The 22432-nt window shown below is 43.7% G+C and overlaps 1 protein-coding gene across 7 annotated transcripts in view; it reads left to right on the forward strand.

Moving 5' to 3' along the window:
- THSD7B (thrombospondin type 1 domain containing 7B) overlaps window positions 1-13647 on the forward strand; it is a 299484-nt gene extending 285837 nt beyond the window's left edge. For 4 of the 7 annotated variants that reach the window (XM_032114787.1, XM_032114784.1, XM_032114789.1 and 1 more), the window contains 7 exons: window positions 4108-4267; window positions 4609-4782; window positions 4872-4967; window positions 6052-6134; window positions 7098-7290; window positions 10642-10729; window positions 12469-13647. In XM_032114787.1, the coding sequence (XP_031970678.1) occupies window positions 4108-4267; window positions 4609-4782; window positions 4872-4967; window positions 6052-6134; window positions 7098-7290; window positions 10642-10729; window positions 12469-12550 (876 nt within the window). In that variant the 3' untranslated portion in view covers window positions 12551-13647. The other 3 variants (XM_032114793.1, XM_032114791.1, XM_032114790.1) reach the window with 2 other exon arrangements.
- The last annotated feature ends 8785 nt before the right edge of the window (window positions 13648-22432 follow it).

Genomic DNA, 22432 nt, shown 5'->3' on the forward strand with positions numbered 1-22432 from the left:
GTATCATGTAGGAGATTGAAGCCAATAATGCACATAAAGACACACATCCCTTGTGATTTCTGCTCTGCCAATGCCTTGAATACCCACGTGATTTCTCAGTGTGGTGGAGGGACGTGTAGTGAATATGTGAGTGGCGCAATAAATACCCAGAATTTTCCCAGGTTTTCACAAATGAAATCTGGATAGTGACAGTCGAAGATCAGAGAAACAGAAGTATATTTGTATTTTCTATAATCAACAACTCATTGCAACTAGTGATGTGAATGTGGTCCTTGTATGTGCTGTACTCAGCATGTAAAACATGTGTATAACATATGTATAACATAAATAGAGCAAAATGGTAGCATCAGCTGATATTTTGTCCAGCTAACGTAAGGAGATTCTGTTAAACATCAGGGAAGAGGCCTTCAACCATAGGAGCTAACAAAGCTGATAAAAGAATTAGTAGGGAAGCTGAATTAAGGCCCTAGCTTACTCCAGATAAATAACACATTGTGTAGATTAAAGTGTGCCCATCCCAAACCCAGCTAAATTTCAGCTCAGAGCGAGTAATCACAGGCTTCCATAACCCAGATACCATCCCTGCATTCAGTGAGTTAGAGCCTGCTTCTCTCCTTCAATTACCACAGAGCAGTTTCTCTCCCCTCTGCTTTGTTTTGGAGAGAAGCCATTCTATTCATGTTCACTTCTCTTTAATGAGGTGCTCAGGAATTAAATGTAGTTCATAAATACAGGGTGATTTATTCCTGTGCTTTACTGGAAAATCAGCTTAAGCCTGCGTTCTAAAGAAAGCTTTCAGAAGTCCTGTTTTCAAGGATGCTTTGTGAAAGAAGGTAAAGCATCCTCTGGTAAGGCCAAAATGCATAGTGTGAAAGTGTCTTCTGTAATAATAGAAATGGGACAATTAATTATAAGGCTAAAATATTTTTTTCTTGTATTATAACTGAGACTGCAATTCCTAGTTGTAGGAGGACTATTTTATGCTAAATTGGCTTCATGTGAATAATTAGAGGTGTCTTCATGGTTAGGAATAGAGCCTGCTTAGTGTTCTGCATTGCTGATTGTCACAGTATGGAAATCAGTGCATCGCTCCCCAAGTAATTGCACACATCCCAGGCACACCTGTGGCAGCATGGGGCATTTTCCTTGCATCCAGAGGAATGCAGAACTTGGGAACTGGTCAGTACATCCAATTTCAGAGGATTACAGGACATTACTTGTTTTCCTCCTGGAGCTGAAGTGGTTTACCCTGATCAGCTTAAAAAAAAAATTAGCAGTGGCTGACACTGTTGGTCATTTTTTCCATTAAGGGAATATAAGTGGAATAGCCAGGCATTATCAAACACAAGCTGGCTGACATACCTAACAAGACTAAGAACCTTTCCTTTCTAATGGTTTTAAAAGCACTCCCTTAAATGTGATCATGCCACACTCCCTCATTAGAGAGACTTTTACCTGATTCAATGCTCATCAACCTGTGAAAGCATTGCCCAATCAACTCTTTACCTAAAATAACTGTGAACACATGAACCCCAGTAAAAGCCAAAAAGGGAAAACATTTCTTGAAGGTGCATCTGGGTAAAGCATCTCATTAGGGCTGTTACCTCCTGTCTTGTTAGTGTTATATGTAGGAAGTATCAGATGTGATGTGGGAGAAGGCTTGTGGACATGCTGCCTTACATCAGTGTGCTGAATTCCAGCGATTCCTGGCTGTCTGACGCAGGAAGTGTAAACCTTCTCCTTACTTTCCTAGCAGGGTGAGCAGGGTGAGAGGTGGAGGCTCCATGCAGGTGCTGCTGGAGGGACACATACATCCTGTAGTTAGGAAACCCGGGATGAGTTCTGCATCCTCTGAAAGGTCAGGATAGGAGTTTTTGCAGACAAATGGGAGGAATCCCCTGTGGAAGTCAAATTCCCACATATTTCTGCAAGGAGATCGTGACTCGAGGCAAATCCTGGTTCTAGGCAAACCTCAGAGGATCACACCTTCCAAAGAGCATTTACAATAAAGAATTGATCCTCTGAGTTTTGAATATGTGATGGTTTCCTTTCAGTTCTCCTCTGGTTAGCAGCTATTCCCTGCATCCTTAGTGTGCCATTGCTGCCACAAACTTCCTCTGTTTCCACACCAGTTAATTAAATGTATAATTTTGAGGACATGAATAATTTTGAAGATGATAAGGAAGTTAATGCAATGCTCCTGTATTGCTTAAGACCTTTTCAAATATACCAAAAAGCATCTTCTACTGTAAGCGACAGGGTGATATTTTATCTTCTAAGTGTGTTCAATTGATTGTAAAAACCCATTGGTGGTCTTGAAAGAAAGAAGGCAAGTGGAAGCTGCTGTTAAAAAGCAATCTTTATTTTCAGGATTGTTTTGAGAATTCATAGGTTTGGAGATTTTTTTTTATTCTAAGCATTAGAAAATATTAATGTAGTTCCAATATAGTGTTACAGAAAAATGAAGACTTTGCCTGTGGCCTTTTATAGTGGAAAGTGTTGTACTGAAAAAATTTATTGTTTTGACCTATTTATTTCTCAGTATTCTTATTACTATCTATATATTAATATGTATGTAAATAATTATATACTGTTTGTAGAAGAAGAAGAAGCATATTTTTGAAAACCGTTTCTGTCTTCTCCAGTCATTTAGTCATTCTTTGGAGTCATTTCAAACTGGAAATACTGCAGTTTGATTAGTGCCCATTTCCCCCGAGAATATTCTCCTATCATCTTCTGTTCCCACCAGCCATTGCTAAGCACTCTAACCCATGGCACGAGTGTTTCACGCACCATTAATCTCAGACCACAACAGAAGTTTCAGCAGTGAAACAGTAATTTAGAGCAGTAAAGTTCTAAAGTGAGCCACGGTGTTAAAACTTGGAATCTGGCTGCATACAGTAAATCTACCCTGATACTTCTTTAGGATGCTTTAGATTAGCAGCTGCTCTAGATCCAGCTAGTTATGCTCTTACTTCCATTTTATTGTGGATCTGCAACAGAAGGGAGGGAGAGAATGCAAAAGCTGCCAGGTGTGTGCAGGAGAGGCGTTCTCGAGATTCCTGCTAGCAAACCTGCTGCTGGATGAATGCACTCGGTAGGAGCCATTCTGTTCTGCAGATGAAGTCCATTATTTTAAAAGAATCCACTGCCAAGAAATCCAAAGGAGCATTTCCCTTGGTTATATAAAAGCAATGTTTCTTCCTTCTTCTTGAGTTTTGTTTACTCAATTTTGTAAAGTGCCGTTTTCGCAGGGCTTCAGGCGCGCGTTCATAAGGCATCATGCAGACATGAGGCACCTCAACAGCATCACAGCTCTTTATCTGATGAGAATGAAGCAATTCCAGCCTCTAGAAATAGCCTCAGTGCTTTAACTCTCAGAGCATCCTCAGCTCTTGATCATAACTTTGGCCAAGGAATATTGATTTTCCACTAAAGGAAGTCAATCGTCAGTAGTTCGGTGTATGCCTGGGTATTTCAGAACTGGGATGATGGGCATGGAGTGGCTCAGATGGAGCCTCCTTTTGCTTGTTCAAATGGGGTTTAGTGGTGACAGATGATGGCTGACTCGGGTGTGTGACACGAGTTGGTGATCTCTGTCTGCTCCCTTAAGAACATGACACAGCCCATGGTACAGTAAGGATTTTTGCTGTGGCAGGGTTTAAATCATGTGAGTGCTCTTCTTGGGCTGTATCATCAAAGGAGGGTAGAGGAAATGTCTGTTCCTTATGGGCAGGCCCTGCTCTTGGCTTCTTCAGAGAAGCCGAAAGTGTCTGTGTTCATGTAACTGGGCATTAATTAAGAATCAGTAAATTCATTAATTTGAGTAAGACAAGAAGGACAGACCTCAAAGATGGTATTAATCCTTTATGAATGTAGCCTCTTCCACACCTTTGGTAATGACACACTTTCCTGTGTGGCCCTGCCCCTGCCTCCAAGCTTCTGTAGAGAGGTGTGTAGTGGAGATCTCCATCTGTCATCTCACAACTGGGGATACTGTTGCAGACCAAGTTTGTATCTTTGAAGACTTTCATGTAGAATCTACTGTGTTCTGTCATCTGCTAATGTCTTTGATGTGTGCCTCTGTTCCCTTTCATTATCCCATAGGGTGGACAGTGTGGAGATGGATTGCAAGTCCGGAACCTCACGTGTGTAGTGCATGATGCATCAGTTTCTGCTACATCCAAACCAGTACAAAAGGAATTGTGTGGTGAGCTGCCATCGAAGGAAAGCGTGCTGCAGTTACCCTGCTCTGTGCCTTGCCCAGGTAAAGGGTTTGGAAGGTCACAGTGAATTTTCTGCCTGTGGTAGCTGTCTGAGGTGGACATGCTCCCATAGCTCTCAGTACTGTCAGCCCTTGTAGTACAAATCTGTGCTTCAGCAGATCAGGTAAATGCTCAGTCTGCTGTTTCTAGATCACCCGAGAAAGTCTTCCTTTGTTTTTTGATAAAATGAGATACCCCGTGAAGCGGAAAATCCAAATATTGTGTACTACTGCGTGATGTCCTAGGGATATTTCACTATTAAAGCTGTTGTATGCTTAGGTTGTTCTTATCCTTCAAGGCTAATTCTTTCTGAAAACCTGTGATTTCTTCTTTCAATGTGCAGGCGACTGCCACCTAACAGAGTGGTCAGAGTGGAGCTCCTGTGAGCTCACCTGCATCAATGGCAGGAGCTTTGAGACAACTGGGCGCCAGTCTCGATCCAGGGCCTTCATCGTCCAGTCTCCGGAGAACCGGGAGAGCTGCTCCGGACAGGAGATGGAAACACGGCCTTGCTCAGGTAGCTCAGCCACAGCGCTGCTTCCTGCCTGTCAAGAATTTATCCTGGGTTTGTTGCAAGGTGAAGAGTAACTGGTGTTGATGTTGCAGGAGGGAAGTGTTACGACTACCTGTGGCAAACCAGCCTTTGGCGAGACAACGTGCGCACGGTGTGGTGTCAGCGCTCAGACAGAGTGAATGTCACAGGTATGTCCCCGAATGGCCTCGCACACTTGGGAATGAAATGTCTCCACACTGGCTTTTCTGCTTCTGCATCTGTTGCTCAGAGGGAGTTGGGCATCCTTCCTCGCTCTTCCAGAATTTCAGTTTGGATCTGTGTGTAGAAGGACAGGTGGGAGCTCACCAGCCTTGCTGTCAGCTCAATGTCACACATGTATTACACAGGAGTATTTGGGCTAATTGCCCTTTCTGGCAAGCTGGTCATGGGCAGAAATGAGTGCACACATAATAAAGGCTTGCCTGGGCTGGCTTGCACAGCCCTCAGTTCAACCTTCCTGTGGCGGTGGAGAGCAGAAGAGAACATCACACGCGTGTAAGAGACCCCATCTTCTGTACCTCCTCTTCTTTTCAAAACACAGGCGTCTCGAGTCACTCAAACTGCGAGATTCCTGCTGTTGCCGTGACCTACAAATTCTGCCTGTGCAGGATGAAAAGGGAAATTCATGGCCAGAACTTTGAAGCTCCGTGAGAGATTGACAAAGGCAGTAGGGCTGCGTATCCATGGGATCTCTTTCAATATGCACAGGGTAAATGAGGAGAGAGTGGAAACAAAAATGCAGATGTTCATGTCTGGTTCTATTTATAATGACTAGTTAGGATAATAACAAAAGTGTTAGGTGCAAAGGTTGCCAAGTATTTAAGAACTCATGAACGTGTTTTTATTCCTATAGAAGCACAGGCTTTCCCAAGTGAGGATGGGCAAGGGCGTTAATGTGGATTATGTCTTTTTATGTAGATAAGACATTAATGAGAACACAGAAGATCTGCATCTAATTCCTGATTCTGCCCCCAACTTCCTATGTGGCCAGTGGCAAATTGCTTAAATCTGTGTATCTCTGTTCTCCATTAACTAGATGGGTATGATAATAATTCCCTGCCTTGTTACGGCAAATTAATTAATGCGATGCCTACAGATATTATGCTAATATGCTTAATAGACTAGTATTTAACTATAAAAAATAAGCAAGCAAGCACTTCTTACACTGTGGTGATCCAAGATGAAAACATTTAGAAACATGCCCTTGAAGGCACTCAGTATTTTCTTTTCCAGGAGGGTGTCCTCTTCGGACGAAACCTGCCGAAGTCTGGCACTGCAGCCCGGCGTGCAGGAAACCCTTCTCCTACTGCACACAGGTAACTGCTCGATGCAGAGCAGGGCTGGGAAATTAACACTGCGAGATCTAATCAATTAGATTGCGTCTTAGATTGCATTCCAGGACTCAGAAAATAGTTTAGTGTGTCCGTGGTACCACCTGGAGGAAGCTGTGGGAATTTCATCCTGAAAGGAAACCATGAACCTGCACAAACGAGTGATGGCAGTATTTATGTGGTGTTGCACATCTGGGTTTGTTCTGTGGAGGGGTTTTGGGACTTCTTGGTTTAATTTTCATTGAATGCTGTTGTACTTTTCTATAGAAAAGGGACTTTTTAAAACTTCTGTAAAAGAGAAGATAAAGGAGCATCAATCACCTGTTCAGATCAAGAGTATCAGACCCTCAGACAGACATTAGAGATATAAGACAATCAGCAAAGGAAAACAGTATAAAAAAAACTGTTTTAAAATAGAAATCCAGAAAATTGAGTATCTATTTAGCAAACCACAGACTTTTAAAAAAACCTCAAGAAGAAACTGCTCAGTCCGATCCAGGGTAGTGGATATTTGGTCATAAGAAAGCTTCATTTTAGATAGCCCTGTGAAATACCAGAGTGGAAACACATGAGGAGGGTTTGGGTCTGAAGGGAGATTGATTTTGTTTTGTCTGTTCTATTGCCCAGCAGGGTCAGTGGGGAAGTTGTTACTGACAAGAGGAGCTTGCCACAAATTCCTGTTACTAAGCCTGTTGGGATGAAAACGTTTATATGTTGGACTTCTCTATAGTTACTCACTCTTCTTCAACCAATTCCCCAAACATATTTGGGGTTTTTTTGAACTGAAATGGGCTTGCAGGCACCAGTTCCTGACTGGTTTGTTTTGGAGGTGGTGAATTGGTGTGTGCTGGTTATACCTTGCAGTTTGTTCATGCTTTCCCTACAGTGTGCACTGTTCTGTGGGAGGGCACTGTTTGGTTTAATGCTGAATTCCCTTTTATCTCCCAGAGGGGAGTCTGCGGCTGTGAGCGGGGATATACGGAAGTGATGAGATCAAATGGTTTCCTGGATTACTGCGTGAAGGTACCAGGTTTAGAAGATAAGAAAGCTGATGTTAAGACCATTGCCGGAAAAAATAAACCTGTCAACTCCAAAATGCATGACATTTTCAAAGGATGGTCTATTCAACCTTTTAATCCAGGTGAAAAACTTAAATATGAATAGAATAGATTGTCTTTAGAAGGTGTCTGTAGAGGAAGGGTACAAGCTTTGTAGATGATAACATCAGAGATTGTGTCTGGGAGCTGCAGAGCAACCTCCTGGTTTCCAGCTCGCATGCTGTCTTTCATGCCTTTGTGCCTGTACAGAGGAATCACAATCTCTTATGCTGAGAGATAGCAAAGACAGAATGAAGCAATAATATTTTGCAAAAGTACACTCATGTGTGATTTGGGGGGATGTTTAGAACTATTATCTGATGATGTTTCTAGAAGTAATATGTTTGGACTAGGAAAGATATTGATCACTAGCGCTTCAGAAGTTTCAGAGCAGGAAGTGCTTAAGATTTCATTAAAGAAGACATTGGTTGTTTCTTGCCATATTTCAAAAATATATTAAAAGAATAGGGTAGAAAGTGTAGAGTTTATCTTCAGTGTTGAAGTTAAAACATTAAAAGCGTCCCACAAAGGCAGACAAGCTGCTGTGCCCAAGCAGCTCGTCCCAGGTAGATCTTTGACATCCACAGCATAAATCCTTCCCACTTGGACCCATGGACTGGATGTGCTCAGACTGGTCTGCTATTGTTGCAATAGCTGATTCCCATTTGGACTGTTGTTTTGAAGATGAATTAATCCAAAACAAATTTCTGAAATGCAAATAGACTTTAAAAATGGGAAGCAAATGTATCAGGCACATCAGGTTTGACTGAAATGCATCTGTTTTCCTTGTGTTATGAAATACTGGCAGTGCAGTTCTTCCCCCTCTTCTGGTACCTGACATTGCATTTGTTTGCAATTAGTTCCTAATGAACACGAGACTTCAGAAAACACGTAGGGAAAGGTTCTGTTAGGGGCTTCAGGGGGCCATAATTCTGTCTGATATATGTGAGCACACTTTGAATGTTACATTTACATATTTGATTTGCAGACAGTGGTTAACCTTTGCGTTGACAGTCTCTGGGCTCAGAGAGCTCAGTCCAAAGCCTTTTAAAGTTGGCTGCTTTTCGATCAAACCCTTCATCCACTTCACCCACACAGTTCACCAGCAGTTTGAGTCACAGGTCTGAGGTTAATTGCCTTTTTGTCAACATCCCTGACCCTCTGTAGGTTGTCTTACTTAGGTGTCATCTCTTTGGCTGGTACCTTTATGGGGTTAGAAAAAGGGAGGGAGGCATAGGTAGGTGCTGCAGTCCTCTCTTTTTTGTCTTTTTACATTTGAGTCTGCAGCCCCAAAAGCTTCTGGAGAGCTTTACCTCAGTGAAGCATCTGTGAGCCAACTCTCACCCAGGGTCTGCAGAAGAAGTAATGACTGAGGAACTTTTACAGAACATGGTGTTGCTTAATTTTAGGGCAGAAATGTTATAGAAACAATACATGGGAAAGGAATAAAGGTGCTCCATGTGTGCTAAGTGTATTACCAACCCCATGGCATCCTGCAGGTAACTCTTCAGTCTGAATGTGCTCTTCAGACCCCAGCTCAAGGCTGGTGCTCTTCAAATCATTCCCCTTTGTCTAACTTCACGACAAAATGTGTAATTACTCCCCTCAAAGAGGCTGTCAGGCTCACCAGTCTGGGTTTTGCAGTAGTTACTGCTGGCTGAGCCAGGAAATCACTGTTACCTACCTGTTCTGCTCTTGATAGCAGGTCTGTGGTGAGAGCTGCTGTATGGATGGCATTTAACACCCTGCAGCACCGCAGTCCTTGACATTGTGTTGGTCAGTGAAAGTATGTGTGCCTTCTCCAGCTAATCTGTGATTGCCCTTCCTGTTTACAGTTTGGAACACTAATTTTATTTTGATTTAATGAGGCTGATGTTTTTGTTCTTCTAAACGCTCTACAGGAGTGCACAGAACTGATTTCAAATCAGGCTGTGCTTTTCTCTCTTAACCACACTCTGAGAGGCCAGAGTTCAGGTACAGAAACTTTTCTTCAACTTGAGAGAAAATTTAAATAACATTGTGTAAATTGTCAGATGACATGGTCCAGTGCCTTTCTGCTGGGGATGGAGAGCAGAGCTGCCTTCACAGCAGACATGCTGTGACGCCTTTATGTGGCTGTGACAGTCCCCTTGCAGGATTGCTAAACGTTTCTTGGCCATCTCCAGTTGAGAGGGCAACAAATTTCATACCTAGACTTCAGCAAAATAACCCAAACAAACCAACCCGGACCTGATGAATTGAACAGAGCTCTTCTCTCATGGGAGATAGTCTGCAAGTGTTTTATGGAGCAGAGAAAATCTGTGAGAGGTACTCACCCTTTCCACAAAGCCTGGAAGAAAAATGAGAAAGAATGGGATCTGATTAAATGTGTTTCCCTTTGAAAAAATTTGTCATTCAAACATAAAATGAAAACCAGGCTCAGTGATTGTCCCTCTCGCTTGACTGAATTTGAAATGGCCTCTCTCAAACTGTGTCTGTGGGCACAGCACAGGTTCCTGTTCCTGCCTCCAGTGTGTTTTTGCAGCTCTGTTGTTGTGAATCACCTCAGGCTGCTGCTGCATGGAAAAGTACCAAACCTGCTGCTCCCTACAGGGAAAGCTGTCCAGCCAGTTCAGAGAGAGGAACAGAAGTATTGGTCTTTCAAAAACTGCTGTTATTATTAATGCAAAGCTTGTAAATAAGGATCTGTCCAAGTAAAGTGTTCTGAGACAAGGGAATGTTTGAACAGACTCAAGCCCACATGTGCATGGAGGGGTTCTTGCAGGGGTCCTGGGTCACTGCAGCCCAAACAGCCCAGTTCACAGCCTTACCTTGTCTTAAAGCCAGTTTTGTCTCCTGCTCCTGTGGCCCAACCCGAAAGTCCTTTCCCAGCTTTATCCCTCTTACTATTACAAAGCCTATTCTTGTTTTTATTCTAAGCTGAATTTATTCCCATTTGTTGCCCGAGTGTTTCCCAGTTCTAAGCAGCTTTTCCACTCGTGCTTGCTGGTGTTTACCCCAGCCGACCCTCAAGTCTTTATGGAGAACAATCCCATCCCTTCTCAGCCCTCAGCGAAACACATCAGGTGTTGCCTGTGTCTGCCTGGGTCAGCTCAGCATTGAACTGCCTCTGCCAGGGCAGCCACTGGGCTCTGGAGGGAATGTTACCCCAATTATCCCATGTCCCTGCCCCTTTCCATTAAAGTTTTGTCTTTAAAATGATGGATTTTTTTCAGAAATCCTCTTTGCTATCGGAAGTATAGGGTTTATGGGTTACTCCCAGCCAGCCCTTGCTGTGTTCCCCATCAGTGATGCTCCTAATTTCTCTTTACTTGATCTCTTAAAACTCTGTGTATTTTAGAATAAAGTCTTTTATTCTCTCCTCTTCTACCTCTATCCTTTTTCCTCGTCTTCAGATGGTAAACTGAAGATATGGGTATATGGAGTATCAGCTGGTGGCTTCTTTATCATTGTTTTCCTGATTTTTACATCCTACCTGATGTGGTGAGTATGGCAGGTATTTTGTCCTTAAATAAAAGCTAGTTTGCTTTTTTTTAAATAATCCAAGATACATCACAACACTGCATTGCAGGTATTTAATGCTCAAGGCTTCAGGAAAGGATGGAAGTTGGACTGCCTAAATGTCTTCATTTGGCCCCTACCTCAGAGTAATTAAAACTCTCCAAACTGTAAATGTTAACAGCCTTTATTGGGAAGAAGTTTGGTGGCCATGCAGGGAAAGAATTATTTTTGGTTATCAATAGGCCCTTATATTTATTCAGACTTCTGCTGGGATTAGAAAGGGGTTTTATTGTATTCTTCAAAAAAAGATAAAGTAAAACTGAAGAAAGGCAAGGAGAGTGATTGGAACAGGGAGCTGGCTTCTGCTCAAGGAAGGACTAAATAGAATAGGGACATTCAGTTGAAAAATGATGTTTGATGTGGGAATACAATAGAGATCTATGAAATCATGAATGGGGGAGGAAAGGGTGCTATGGAATTTTTATTTCCCACAATAAAAGAAGTAGGAGGCATCTGATGAAATGGTCGTTTAAAATAAACAAAAGATATTATTTTTCACACAGTGCATTATTACCTTGTGAGCTTGCTGCTGCCAGGACTGTGCATGCCAGGAAGATAAATGGATTCAGAGATGGCATAAGAGTTCATGGGAGATTGGGTCTCTTGGTGTTAATTGTGGTTTTTTGGCTGTTCGCTACAGCTCAGAAAATCCCTAAATAGGTTTTTGCAGTGAATACATCAGGTGAAAACATGTCCTGTGTCTAAAGCTGCTCCCACCAGCCATTGTTAAGGACAGGGTGCCTGGTCTGCACCTTTAGTGCAGGGGGTCTGGGGTTTTACTGGGGGTGAGGAGTGTCTGCCCTCCTCCAGCAAAGCCTTACTCGGGCAGGGGAGGTGAGCCTGGCCTTACAGAGCTCGCGCTGCTCTCCCTGCTTTGAATATTTGGAAAGGCGCTGCCTTTGATGCCTCTGGGAGGACAGGAAGGGAGAAGTGGGAAGCATCCAGGTGTCCTGCAATTCCCAAGGATTTGGCCTGAACTTAAAAACATTCCTGGTACAAGCTGGCCCAGGCCCTGTCAGACCAGGGCAGGTAACCAGAGAGTCACAGCTCTGGCCTGACAGCATCACTGCCCTCTTTCATCCAACAGTTTATTCTCTCTCACTCCCTTAGTCTTTCTCTCAGCCTCTCTCTTGGGTTAAAAGCTCAAGTAACAGCTTAGGAGCTGCAGTTCCCTTATTTTCCAAGCCATGTAGCTCCATTTCTCTGTGGCTTCACAGCAGAGGATACAGAGGATTTTTTAAATAACATTACACACTTCTCCATCACTTGGAGGCTGCTGAGGAAATGCATTTCTCAATAATAATTATTGTTGCCTCAATACTGTGCCAAAGAAAAATGAGAATATCCCACTCCCAGGCAGCTCATGCTCTGATTTTTCTGTGAGGTGTTCCTTATTTTGTCAGCTGTGAGAAGAGATGGGAGACAAATGTGCTTTATATCCTCTGCAGGTGGGCAGCACAGCTGGCTGCCCGTTTCTGGCAGGCTGTGTGTCCATACCACACACGTGAGAGCACACCAGAGGGGCCGTGTGGTGCCACCCCGTTACAGCTTTCAGTGGCCACTGTGGAAAGTTGACTTTTTTAATTGAAGTTTAGGGGTTGATGATGTTTCTGAGCTTGTTATAGTTTGTAATTTTGTCTTCTGAAATGCTTTTCTTGCAGCAAAAAAACGAAGCAGCATCAAAGCCCTCCACCACAGCAGAAGCCTCTAACCCTGGCCTACGATGGAGACATTGATATGTAACATAGACAAGAAATCCAAATGTAGACATCAACTGCCTTAACTGCTTTCTTTTTTGGAACTCTCTGACTTCTCAGTTTTTTGAGGAATCTCCTGATGTATAATATCCTGGGCAGAACAGAAGTATTGCAAGCTGAGACTTTTGTCACCTCTTTGTTAACAAAAAATGGAGTCAAAAACTTGGATCTTCTGAAACTTTTCTGAAGAGACCAGAAACTACATCTCTTCCTGTTGAACAATGGGAATAACCAAACAAGAGAGAATCTACAGACATCAAAAGGAATTAGTTTAAAAAAAAAAAAGGCATGACAATCCCAAGGAAAATGTGACATTTACTGTAAATGACAAGTTTGACACAGCATCATTATGCACTATATTAGTGCAGGGTTCTTTATTCTTCACATACTTCAACAATGAGTTTTCTAGTGTTTACATTTCGTTCAAAGACTTTAAAACCAGATCATGTATTTTGAGAAATGCAAGGAAGAATGAGTTGAAGTGTCTGAAGTTATCAGGTTTTTTAAAGTTTCTTCCTTCTTATCCTGTTTTCTAGTCTGGAATATGATTTTGCTTCATTTCCACCTACAAGACAGAATAAGGATTGTTATGAAAAAGCATAGGTGGTTTCTTAACCAAGAATATTTTTTAAAGAGCTGAGTAGATAGGTGTTTTGATGAATGGCTAGAGGATTTGATTGTTTAAAAAGGATTTTAAATTAAATTAAACCATGTAGATACATTATGGCCAGTTTAAATTGTTATTCAGTTTAATTAAAACAAACTCTGCTTTTGTATTTAAATTTTCTTATCTGAAATATTTATAAATTCCTTTTTTTGAATTTAATTACCTGACCTCATTTAATATACATCAAACACAAATGCAGTTTGTAGAAGGTCTTGCTTTTTTAAATGTTTCAGAACCACTGAGAAGTTACATGTCGTAAAAATCTGGGAACATTTGAAGAGGGTAAGTGTTTATAATAGTGTGTGTTGCAAGTAAGAAAGTGCCATCTTGTGGTATTGACTTGTATTTATAAGCAAATAAAATGCTAAAGAGAGTGAGGAATTTGTTTCTGGTATGTTGAATTAAATGTGTGTAAACAACTCGTGTTATTAGTCATTTACTGGGTCTGAGATTGGCCTTGGATTTCAGACTCCCCTGGTATTATTTAGTGCTGCAGTGATTAGTGGGAGAAAGAGTACAGACAAGTACAAGTCGAGAGAATAATTGCAGATCTGGAGAATGCTTGGTCTTATTTTTAACTCAATGCTGCTGCTTATTCCAATGATCAGAAGAGAAAAAGAAGAATTGTTACCAGCCTAGCAGCTGTGTGGTCCTTCCCCATCCAAAGGTACCTGGATCATCACAACACATGGGTATGACCGGGGCACAAGGCATTGCTCATCTTGTCGTGTTGTTATTCACAGCTTTGTAAAGTGGTTTAAATGTTATGGTTTTATTGAAAAAATGATGGAATTGTAGACAGGTTTCCTCCCCTAGGTTGGGATCCCACCCATCCATCTGGCATTGCTCCTGCAGCATCAAGTTGAAATGGTATTGTGCCACCCAGGCAGGGTCAGGAATGTGCTTTTCTCTTCTGTCATTACAAAGAAAGTCTGGTGGAATTGTGAGGGGAAATTTTCTCACATGTTTCTGGCCCTGAAGATGTTCTGCTGGCCCTGTTTTCCACCTTAGAGCTATAACTGCTTATGGAATATAAAGCAGCATCTGGTGTTTCCTGGTAACATTGGGGTCCTAATCTTTTTTTAGCAGTGCCTTGTGGTGAACCATTGAGTAACATCTACAGAGGAAGAATTAAAAGGGGAATAATGATCTGGTGCCATTAGGAACAACACTGACAGATCTTAATATATTTCGTCTGTGGGACACAATGTCAGCAGAGTGGTACTCTCTGAATAATGAAGGAATAAACTCAATTAAGCATGCTGTTCAGCAAGGCACTGAACTGGGAAAGTTGGTGTAATAACAGCCAAAATGACAGCTGCAACATGTTGGTCATTGCCCTCAGCATCAGGGTAAATTACAGATCAAACTGTGATGAAGGGAAGGCTCTGGGGAGACCTCAGAGTGCCTGCCAGTACCTAAAGGGAGTACCAAGAGAGCTGGAGAGCCTTTGGACAGAGGCACAGAATGGGAGGATAAGGGGGAATGGCTTCAAACAGAGGGCAGGTTTAGATGAGATATCAGGAATAAATTCTTTCCTGTGAGGGTGGTGAGGCCCTGGCACAGGTTGTCCAGAGAAGGTGTGGAGGCCCCATCCCTGGAAGTGTTCAAGGCCAGGCTGGATGGGGTTTGGAGCAAGCTGGTCTAGTGGAAGGTGTCACTGGCCACAGTAGGGAGGTGGACCTTTAAGTTCCCTTGTGACCCAAACTGTTCCGTGACTCAATGACTCTGTGTCCGATGTGGGAGATGTCAGATCCTCGGGGAGGCCAAGAGCTCCAGATGCAACACTGCAAAGTGTGTTCATATTGAGGAGATGGACTGGGGGGTGTGGTTCAGTTTGGGGCCCTTCTCCTGCTCTGTGTCCCCACCTGTGCAGCTTCTGGCCAAGAGGGACTGGCCACGGTTCCCGCTGGCACTGGGCGCTGCTTGAGGGTTGGTGGATGGGGACAAGAGACAACATCTGCTGCAGAGCTGTTGCAGGTCAGTGGTGCCCTTTAGGGAGTTGTTCAGAAATGCCCAGGAAATGAGTGCACCTGTTTGACTTTGTACAATAAAATAGAACAGTGAGGAAGGCTCGTGGGGCTGCTGTTGGAGGCAGTGGCTGCTGGCTGTGCGCTGCCTGCCGGCGCGTGCGCGAATCCGTGTCTGCTCCTTGTCCAGCTTGGACAGCATGGTGATTCAAATGTCACAAGGTAATTGCATGTATTTGATAGTTTGGGATTGAATTAAGCTGTGAAATTGAACCAGTGGCCCTGCAGGGTCCATAAGGCTGAGAATGCAGCATAGTGCAAAACCAGGAATCCGTCATTCAGACAGATACCAAGGTTATTGCTCTTCGTAAGAGCCCTGGATGTCCTGCTGGGGGGGATTCCCAGCCTCCTGTGGGAGCACTGGAGTCAATTCCTGCCTTTCATTGTCCAAACTGGGTCATGACATGGAGAAGGGATTGCTCCCAATTCCTGCCTATTTGGGATTTCTAAACCTTTTGCTGAAGTAGCTGGGCCTGGTGCTGTCCCGTGCTGAAGACAAGAGAGAGGTCTTGGTCCCTCAGGAAGGTAATTCCTCTGCTCCCAGCTCAGGCATCCCATCAACACCGTATGTGTTGTGTGATTGTGAGTGAAAGCATCTGTGGGTGAAGAATGTCTTCCTGATATCTAATCTAAATTTACCTTCTTCAAAGCCATTCTCCCTTGTTCTATTGCTCCACACCCCTGTCCAAAGTCCCTCTCCAGCTCCCTTGGAGCCCCTCTAGGCACTGGAAGGGGCTTTAAGGTCTCCCCAGAGCCTTCTCCAGCATGAACAACTCCAACTCTTTCAGCCTTTCTCCATAGCTGAGGTGCTCCAGCCCTCTGTATTTTTTCTAAATGTATAATGTAATTTGCACTTGTGAGTGGAAGGAGAAATGTAGTTTAAATACAATTTTAAGGTTCGTTTTCAATTGGGAGGTCATAATGCAGAAAAAAATTACCTCACTCAGGACCTTTTGAAAGATGGATCAGGCTACCTGATGTATTAACGTGCCTCAGGACAGATTATGGTTCTGTCTGGTTTAAAATGTAATTTAAATGAATGAACTTCCCCATCTTACAGCTGTGACATGCACCTGTCCTGGACAGGAGCTTGATTTATATCACCTTTGTGAAGATCTATCCGAGCTGAGGCTGTTACGTGCCGTCCATATGGATGTGCTCCTTGATTCCCGGAGCCACGACCTGGCAGGTGACTCTGTTACTGTCACTTAGCTGCTGACATGACTTGTGCCACCCGCCATGCCATTAAGCTATTGCGGTGTCACACGACCTGATCCCTAATGCTTGCAACGAGCTGTGCCTCCTGCTCCTGTCAGACATGGAAGATAAAGGAAGTCCCAAGTAATTCCTCCTGGCCTTTTCTGCCAGCACTGCCTGGTGCAGATGCATGGATGGGGTGGGACGTGTCAGGGAGCTGTTACTGCTTGAGAGAGTTGTACAGCTGTGAGGTTGCCTTAGAGAAATCTGTTTGACCCACCGGGATAACCAGGACTAGAAACATCAGTGTGAAAACCTGAGGCATTTGAATGAAGTGCTACTGGATAAATGGAACCACACACAGTCATTTCTTGTTCCTGCCTGGTAGAAGTGAAAGAAGAGTCTTGCTGTGAAATGTGATAGCAAGGGACCCTGCTCTGCCTTGGAACAGGTTATTACTTAGCCACGCTTTGTGATTTGGTTATATTCTGTTTGGGGGAGAAGAGTAGATTTGGATGAATAGTTATAACAATAATCACGGCGATGGGATGCTTTCTGTGTGAAATTTTAGTGTGTGCCCTTTCATCCTGCAGTCTAAGAGAGTTTATTCATATTTTTAAATGCAAACCAGTGGTAAAATGGTCACATATGAAATGTCTGAGAAAATAACCTAAACCCCTATATTTACAGTCATTGGTAATTGTGCTCATTTACTTTGATTACATGCTTTGTTACAATTGTGTCTAGGATGGGCTGTAGGCAGATAGATGGGTTAAAGCAATTTATGGGATTTATCCTCCCTGTGAAGAGAGGTTTTGATGGAATGAAAAATCAGATTCAGTTTCTTCCAATAAGGAAAAGTGTTACTGTTCTCCTTTGCTTCATGAAAGTTCACCTGAATGTTATGAATGCTGGGGTTGTCACACACCAACATGACATTTGGAAAAAACTCTTCAGATGTAATACAGTGAAGAATCTTCCGACAGCACATGGGTAAAGTGGAGCACCCAATATTCATTTTGCAGATGAGGAAGATGGCATTCATAATTTTATATTTTTTGGGTGCAATCAGGCTCCTACCCCATGTGAGCAGGCTTCAAGTAGCTGTTCTTGCAGATGTGTCCAGGCAGATGAGTGCAGCCCAGAAATGGTATTTCCAGGATGCTGCTGTTGCCCAGTGGTCACAACATTGTGCAGCAGCAGGATTGGGCCAAGGAATGATGTGACATTTCCTCTCTCCATTGCAAATAACCTTTGGTAACTGTTCTGGAGCTCGGGTTTAGCAGGAATTCACATATAGTTAATGCAGCTTCTCTGTCACTGTTGTAACTGAGGTGGCAAGGGAGGGGTGTGTCTGATCTAAAGTCAGTAAACGATTCTTATTGACTTCATTTAGAGATGATCAGACCATTCATAGGTTGTTATCTGCTGCTTAGAGTTTTCCACCTTCTCTGGGCTTTGTGTATATGAGTTCATTGATCCTTAAACAGCTCGTGTGGCAAATTAAGTGATTTGATTACAAATTTTCATTTGCTTTCTACGTTACATGTCAATTTAACTCAGTGACTGGACTAGAGATGAACATCCCAGCAATTGATAGGACAGAGCAGGGAGAGATGCAAATGTTCCCTGAGAAACATGGTCTGTGGCTACTCTTTCGTAGTGGAAGGCTTGAGCTTCTTGGCTTGTGTCCTCTGAGTACGCCAAATATATCAAAATTTACCTTAGTGAAGTACTTGGGGTGTACCTGAGGATGGAAATCCAGGATTGTTTCAATCATGGGATGCAACAGACATTCAATTTATGGTCATCCATGCTTTGAGAAAAGCATTTGTGTCAGTCAGCATCTGTGTTTTTCCTGTTTGTAGTGGATGTTTTAAATCTTTCCTCTGATGAAACAGAAGCCTTGTGCTGCAAGCAATTGAAAGTAGGACTTTGGAGAAGGGATTCCACTGTGACAGAGTGTTTTTTGTTCCAACAAACACTACACAGAACTTGTGGGTGTTGTTGCACAGCTGAAGCACCAGTGAAGTGTTTGTTTTGAGAGATGTAAGAAGGGCATTTGCTGAAACCTTGACACTGTGTATGAGCCATCCCTGCCAGTGACAGACATGCTGAGGGACTGCCAGGGAGAGTCACAGCAGAGCCAGGTCATACCAGAGCAATGTACAGAGATCTCTTGTTTTCTCTAACAGCCCCACACCGCGTTTTTAACTGGGTGAACCGCTTCATCTCCCAGTGTCTGACACTCCTGGAGCGGAGAAAATGGGCTTTTACAACTCAGTGCAGTCCTAGCTCTGGTTTCTATTGCAAGGGGCTGGCTGTGCCTGATGGGTTCAGCAGAGCAGCATCAGACACATACATCTCTATAAGCTGTGCCCCGTGCCTGACGGCCGCGCTCTGCGGTGACAGCGGTGACATTCAGGCAGGTTTCTCATTGCTGGGAAGAATCGGGAGATTGCTGCTTCTCTGGTAGGGATGGGCTGAAAATATCACTTCATATACTGAATTCAAGCAGCTGATGGAGCCTGTTGAAGAGAGAATTGAGATGAAAAGCTGTAATGCAGATGTGTCACATCACGGTTGGGCTGTCACTCCGTTTCTTTGTATGATATGTCGGATCCACAGCAATTAATTTTAGATGCAGTCTCTATTACTGCAGAGTGGTAACTTGAAATATTTACTACTTTATTTGCTTCATGCCAAGTGAGATTTCACTCAATTTGTCATTAGAAACACTGTTCTCTTCTGAGGAGAGTATATTTACATAAACTGCTCTCCAGTAATTCTGTGTTTTCTGCAGGAGTAGATTACACGCATAAAAATCTGCTGATGATCCTCTGGGACTGAAGACAGATGTTGGGGAAAAAATAGATCTGTTCATTGCCCTCAGTGAGCTGTAGAAAGGCCAAAGAGATCCAACTCCCATTCCTCTGTTGCTCCTCTGCTTGCAGTGTGAATCCTCATTGACCAAAACAGCCTCGAAAACCAACAAAATCCCCACCTCTTCAATATTGCAAAGTTGTGCAGTATTTTTGATGTACCAGCAGAGCATGGTTTAGAAATGGAAGAGCTGCTGTCTGCAATGATTTTGCTAGACTCCTTCTAAAGTCTCTGAAAATGAAAAACCAGAAAACTCCCTGTCTCACCTAATCATGGGAACCTAGGAAGTGGATTTTGGGGGAGGGAAGGTGGTGGAAGCCAAATGCTGTGAAATTTGAGGTGAAATGAGAGTGTTGCAGCTCAGAGCACACGGGATGCAGTGCTGGCTGTAGGACCAGCTCCCTCCCGAGTCTCCGCTGTACCATATGGGAATAACTTGAAACTCATTTGTCCTGTTGTTTTACAGAGAAAAATATGTTGATTTACCAAGTCTGTAGAAATGAAAAATACACCGAGGAAGCTCAGGGGAGTGCTTCTCATTCTCTACAACTCCCTGACAGGAGGTTGGAGCCAGGTGAGGACCAGGCTCTCTGGGTAGCAAGTCACAAGAGGAAAAGGCCTCAAGACGCACCAGGAGAGGTTTGGTCTGGATGTCAGGGAAAATATCTTCACCAAAAGGATGAAGAGTGACCAAAAGGGTCAAGCATAGGAACAGGCTGCCCAGGGCAGTGGTTGATTCCCATCCCTATTTAAAAGCCGCGTAGATGTGGCACTTGGGGACGTGGTTTACTGGTGGGTTTGGCAGTGCTGGGGGAATGGTTGGAGTTGATAATCTTAAAGATTATTGTGTTTGAAGATGAGCTGTGCTGCTGATGCAGGGCCTGGTGGCCGCCAGCCATGGGTCAGGGACAGCAGTGATGCTGGGCCAGTGCTTTGGAAGTGCAGTGGGAGCTTTGGGAAAGAAATCCCTATTAAGATGCTGTCAGTGCCTGGATCTGTGCCTTGGTGCAGTCAAGCATGTTCTGTGTTTCACATTTTGTTTAATATTAGACAATGTCTGCTGTGTGCTTTGTTTCTATTAATTATCTTTCATTTTCTTATCAGCTTTGCTTACCTTTTTTTTTACGTAAAACTTTAGATCAGCTTTATGAGGAAAAAAAATTGAAGTGGAGCTTTTCTCCCTTGATGACACCAAAACAATGAATATGGATCAGAATTTTCATTTCCTTTTTTCTACCACATCCATTTGCTTGATAGAGCAAGCTTACCAGCCTAGTTTTACTTAGATAAACCTAATAAGGAAAAAGCACTTTTCACCTCCATATTATTTTATGCCTTGTTTGTGACTTCAGCATCCCTTATAGAGGTTTAAAGACAATTTATTCTTTATTGCCCTTGAGTCATTTTGGGAGAGCATTTGTGTTTTTCCCGACATAAAAATGCCTCCCTGTAACATGATGAATATTAAATAGGTGCTTGAATGAGAATGGATCGGCGTGCTCTGACCTGACAGCTCCATTTATCGCAGCGCGACCGGGGAGAGCTGAAGTGTCGGTGTTGTCTGCCTGTGGATGTGGGGCTAGGCACTCAAATTACTTCACCAAATGACCAATTTCACAATAGTTATGGTGCAAAGTCCCTTCTGACCTGCTTTCCTAAGGAGTCATTTGCTGCCCAGCTGAAAGGAGACCTTGGCTACAAAAATACGGGGCTGCTTTCGGCTCCTGTGCTGCCGCTGTGTAGAGCAGGGCTGGCCCAGGGTGGCTCTGCCAGCAGGAGCAAGGGGAAACATCTGGGTTCTCTTGTGATGTGTTGCTCATAGTGAGAGCCTCACTGTGTCAGCAGCTCCCCACAATGCTCATTTCTCCTTGTGAGGGGCCCAGGGATGAGCATAAGCTTGGGAGCAGAAAATACCTGGGGAGATTGAAAGGCCGAGGCAGGCAAGGGGGGAATCTGCTGATGAGCAGAGGAGGAACTGGTGGTCCCTTGCAGAGCTGTGCTGGGCCCCTCAGTGCCTCAGTGCTGGGCAATCCCTGTGAGGGTGGGCTGTGAGTGCTGTCAGGATGAGACGGCTGCAGGCAGGGCTGGAGCCACTGCCCCCAGCTGTCCCCTCTGTAGGACAGGACAGCTCAGCTGCCATGGCTCATGTGTCCCCCCATGAGTCACCCCTTGAGACAGAAAAATGCCTGGCTGTGATATTTCCTCCTGCTACCAAGACAATAAGCTGACACCCTCCTACTGTAAAGAATTATGGGGGGGTGAAATCCTTTCTCATTCCTGTACTCCAAGGACAAGCAATGTCCAAGGAATGTGAGATTTAGATTAGATGTTAGGAAAAATGTCTTCAATGCAAGAGTGGTCGAGCATTGGAACAGGCTGCACAGGGAAGTGGTGGAGTCACCATCTCTGGAAGCGTTCCAAAGGTGTGTGGATATGGCACTTGAGTTTATGGTTTAGTGGTGAACATGGCAGGGCTGGGTTAACAGCTGGACTAGGTGATCTGGGAGGTCCTTTCCAAACTCAGTGATTCTGTGATTCTGTGACAGTCCTGGAAGGGCTGCCTCCCCTAACCTGGCATGTGTTCAGTTACTCCTCATACACAGAGCTGTTGCTGCAGTGTGAATTTTCCCATTCCTTGTGGATACATCCAGCTGCTCTCCAAGCAGAGGATGAAGCAGAGAAACCCTCCTTGTGCACACAGGGCGGCACTTCATGTTAGTGGTGGCTGCAGCTGTCTGGAGAGACCTTTCTGTGCTGCAGTGATGAGGGTGATGGGGTGGTTTGTATGGCTGGATTTATTATTCTTTTCTCTGCAGGTTTTACTCTGAATGCTGCATTCCGTGAATTCATATTGCTTTTGCTTCTGTTCCAGTTGGGAACTGGTGAAAGGATGGCTGTGCTAATAGGGTGCAACACAGGTGCCCTTGCTGAGTCAAGCATGGTCATGTTATAAAAACTGCTTTTCCATGTGGGAAGCATTCATTTTTAAGGAATAGAAAAATTACTATATCTGCACTACCCACAAATACAAGGGGGACATCCAGGTTAATTATAGCTTGTTTTAGCAAAAATGTCTGTGTAATGGCACAGA

This window comes from Corvus moneduloides, chromosome 7 (genome assembly GCF_009650955.1).
Source record: "Corvus moneduloides isolate bCorMon1 chromosome 7, bCorMon1.pri, whole genome shotgun sequence".
NCBI lineage: Eukaryota > Metazoa > Chordata > Aves > Passeriformes > Corvidae > Corvus > Corvus moneduloides.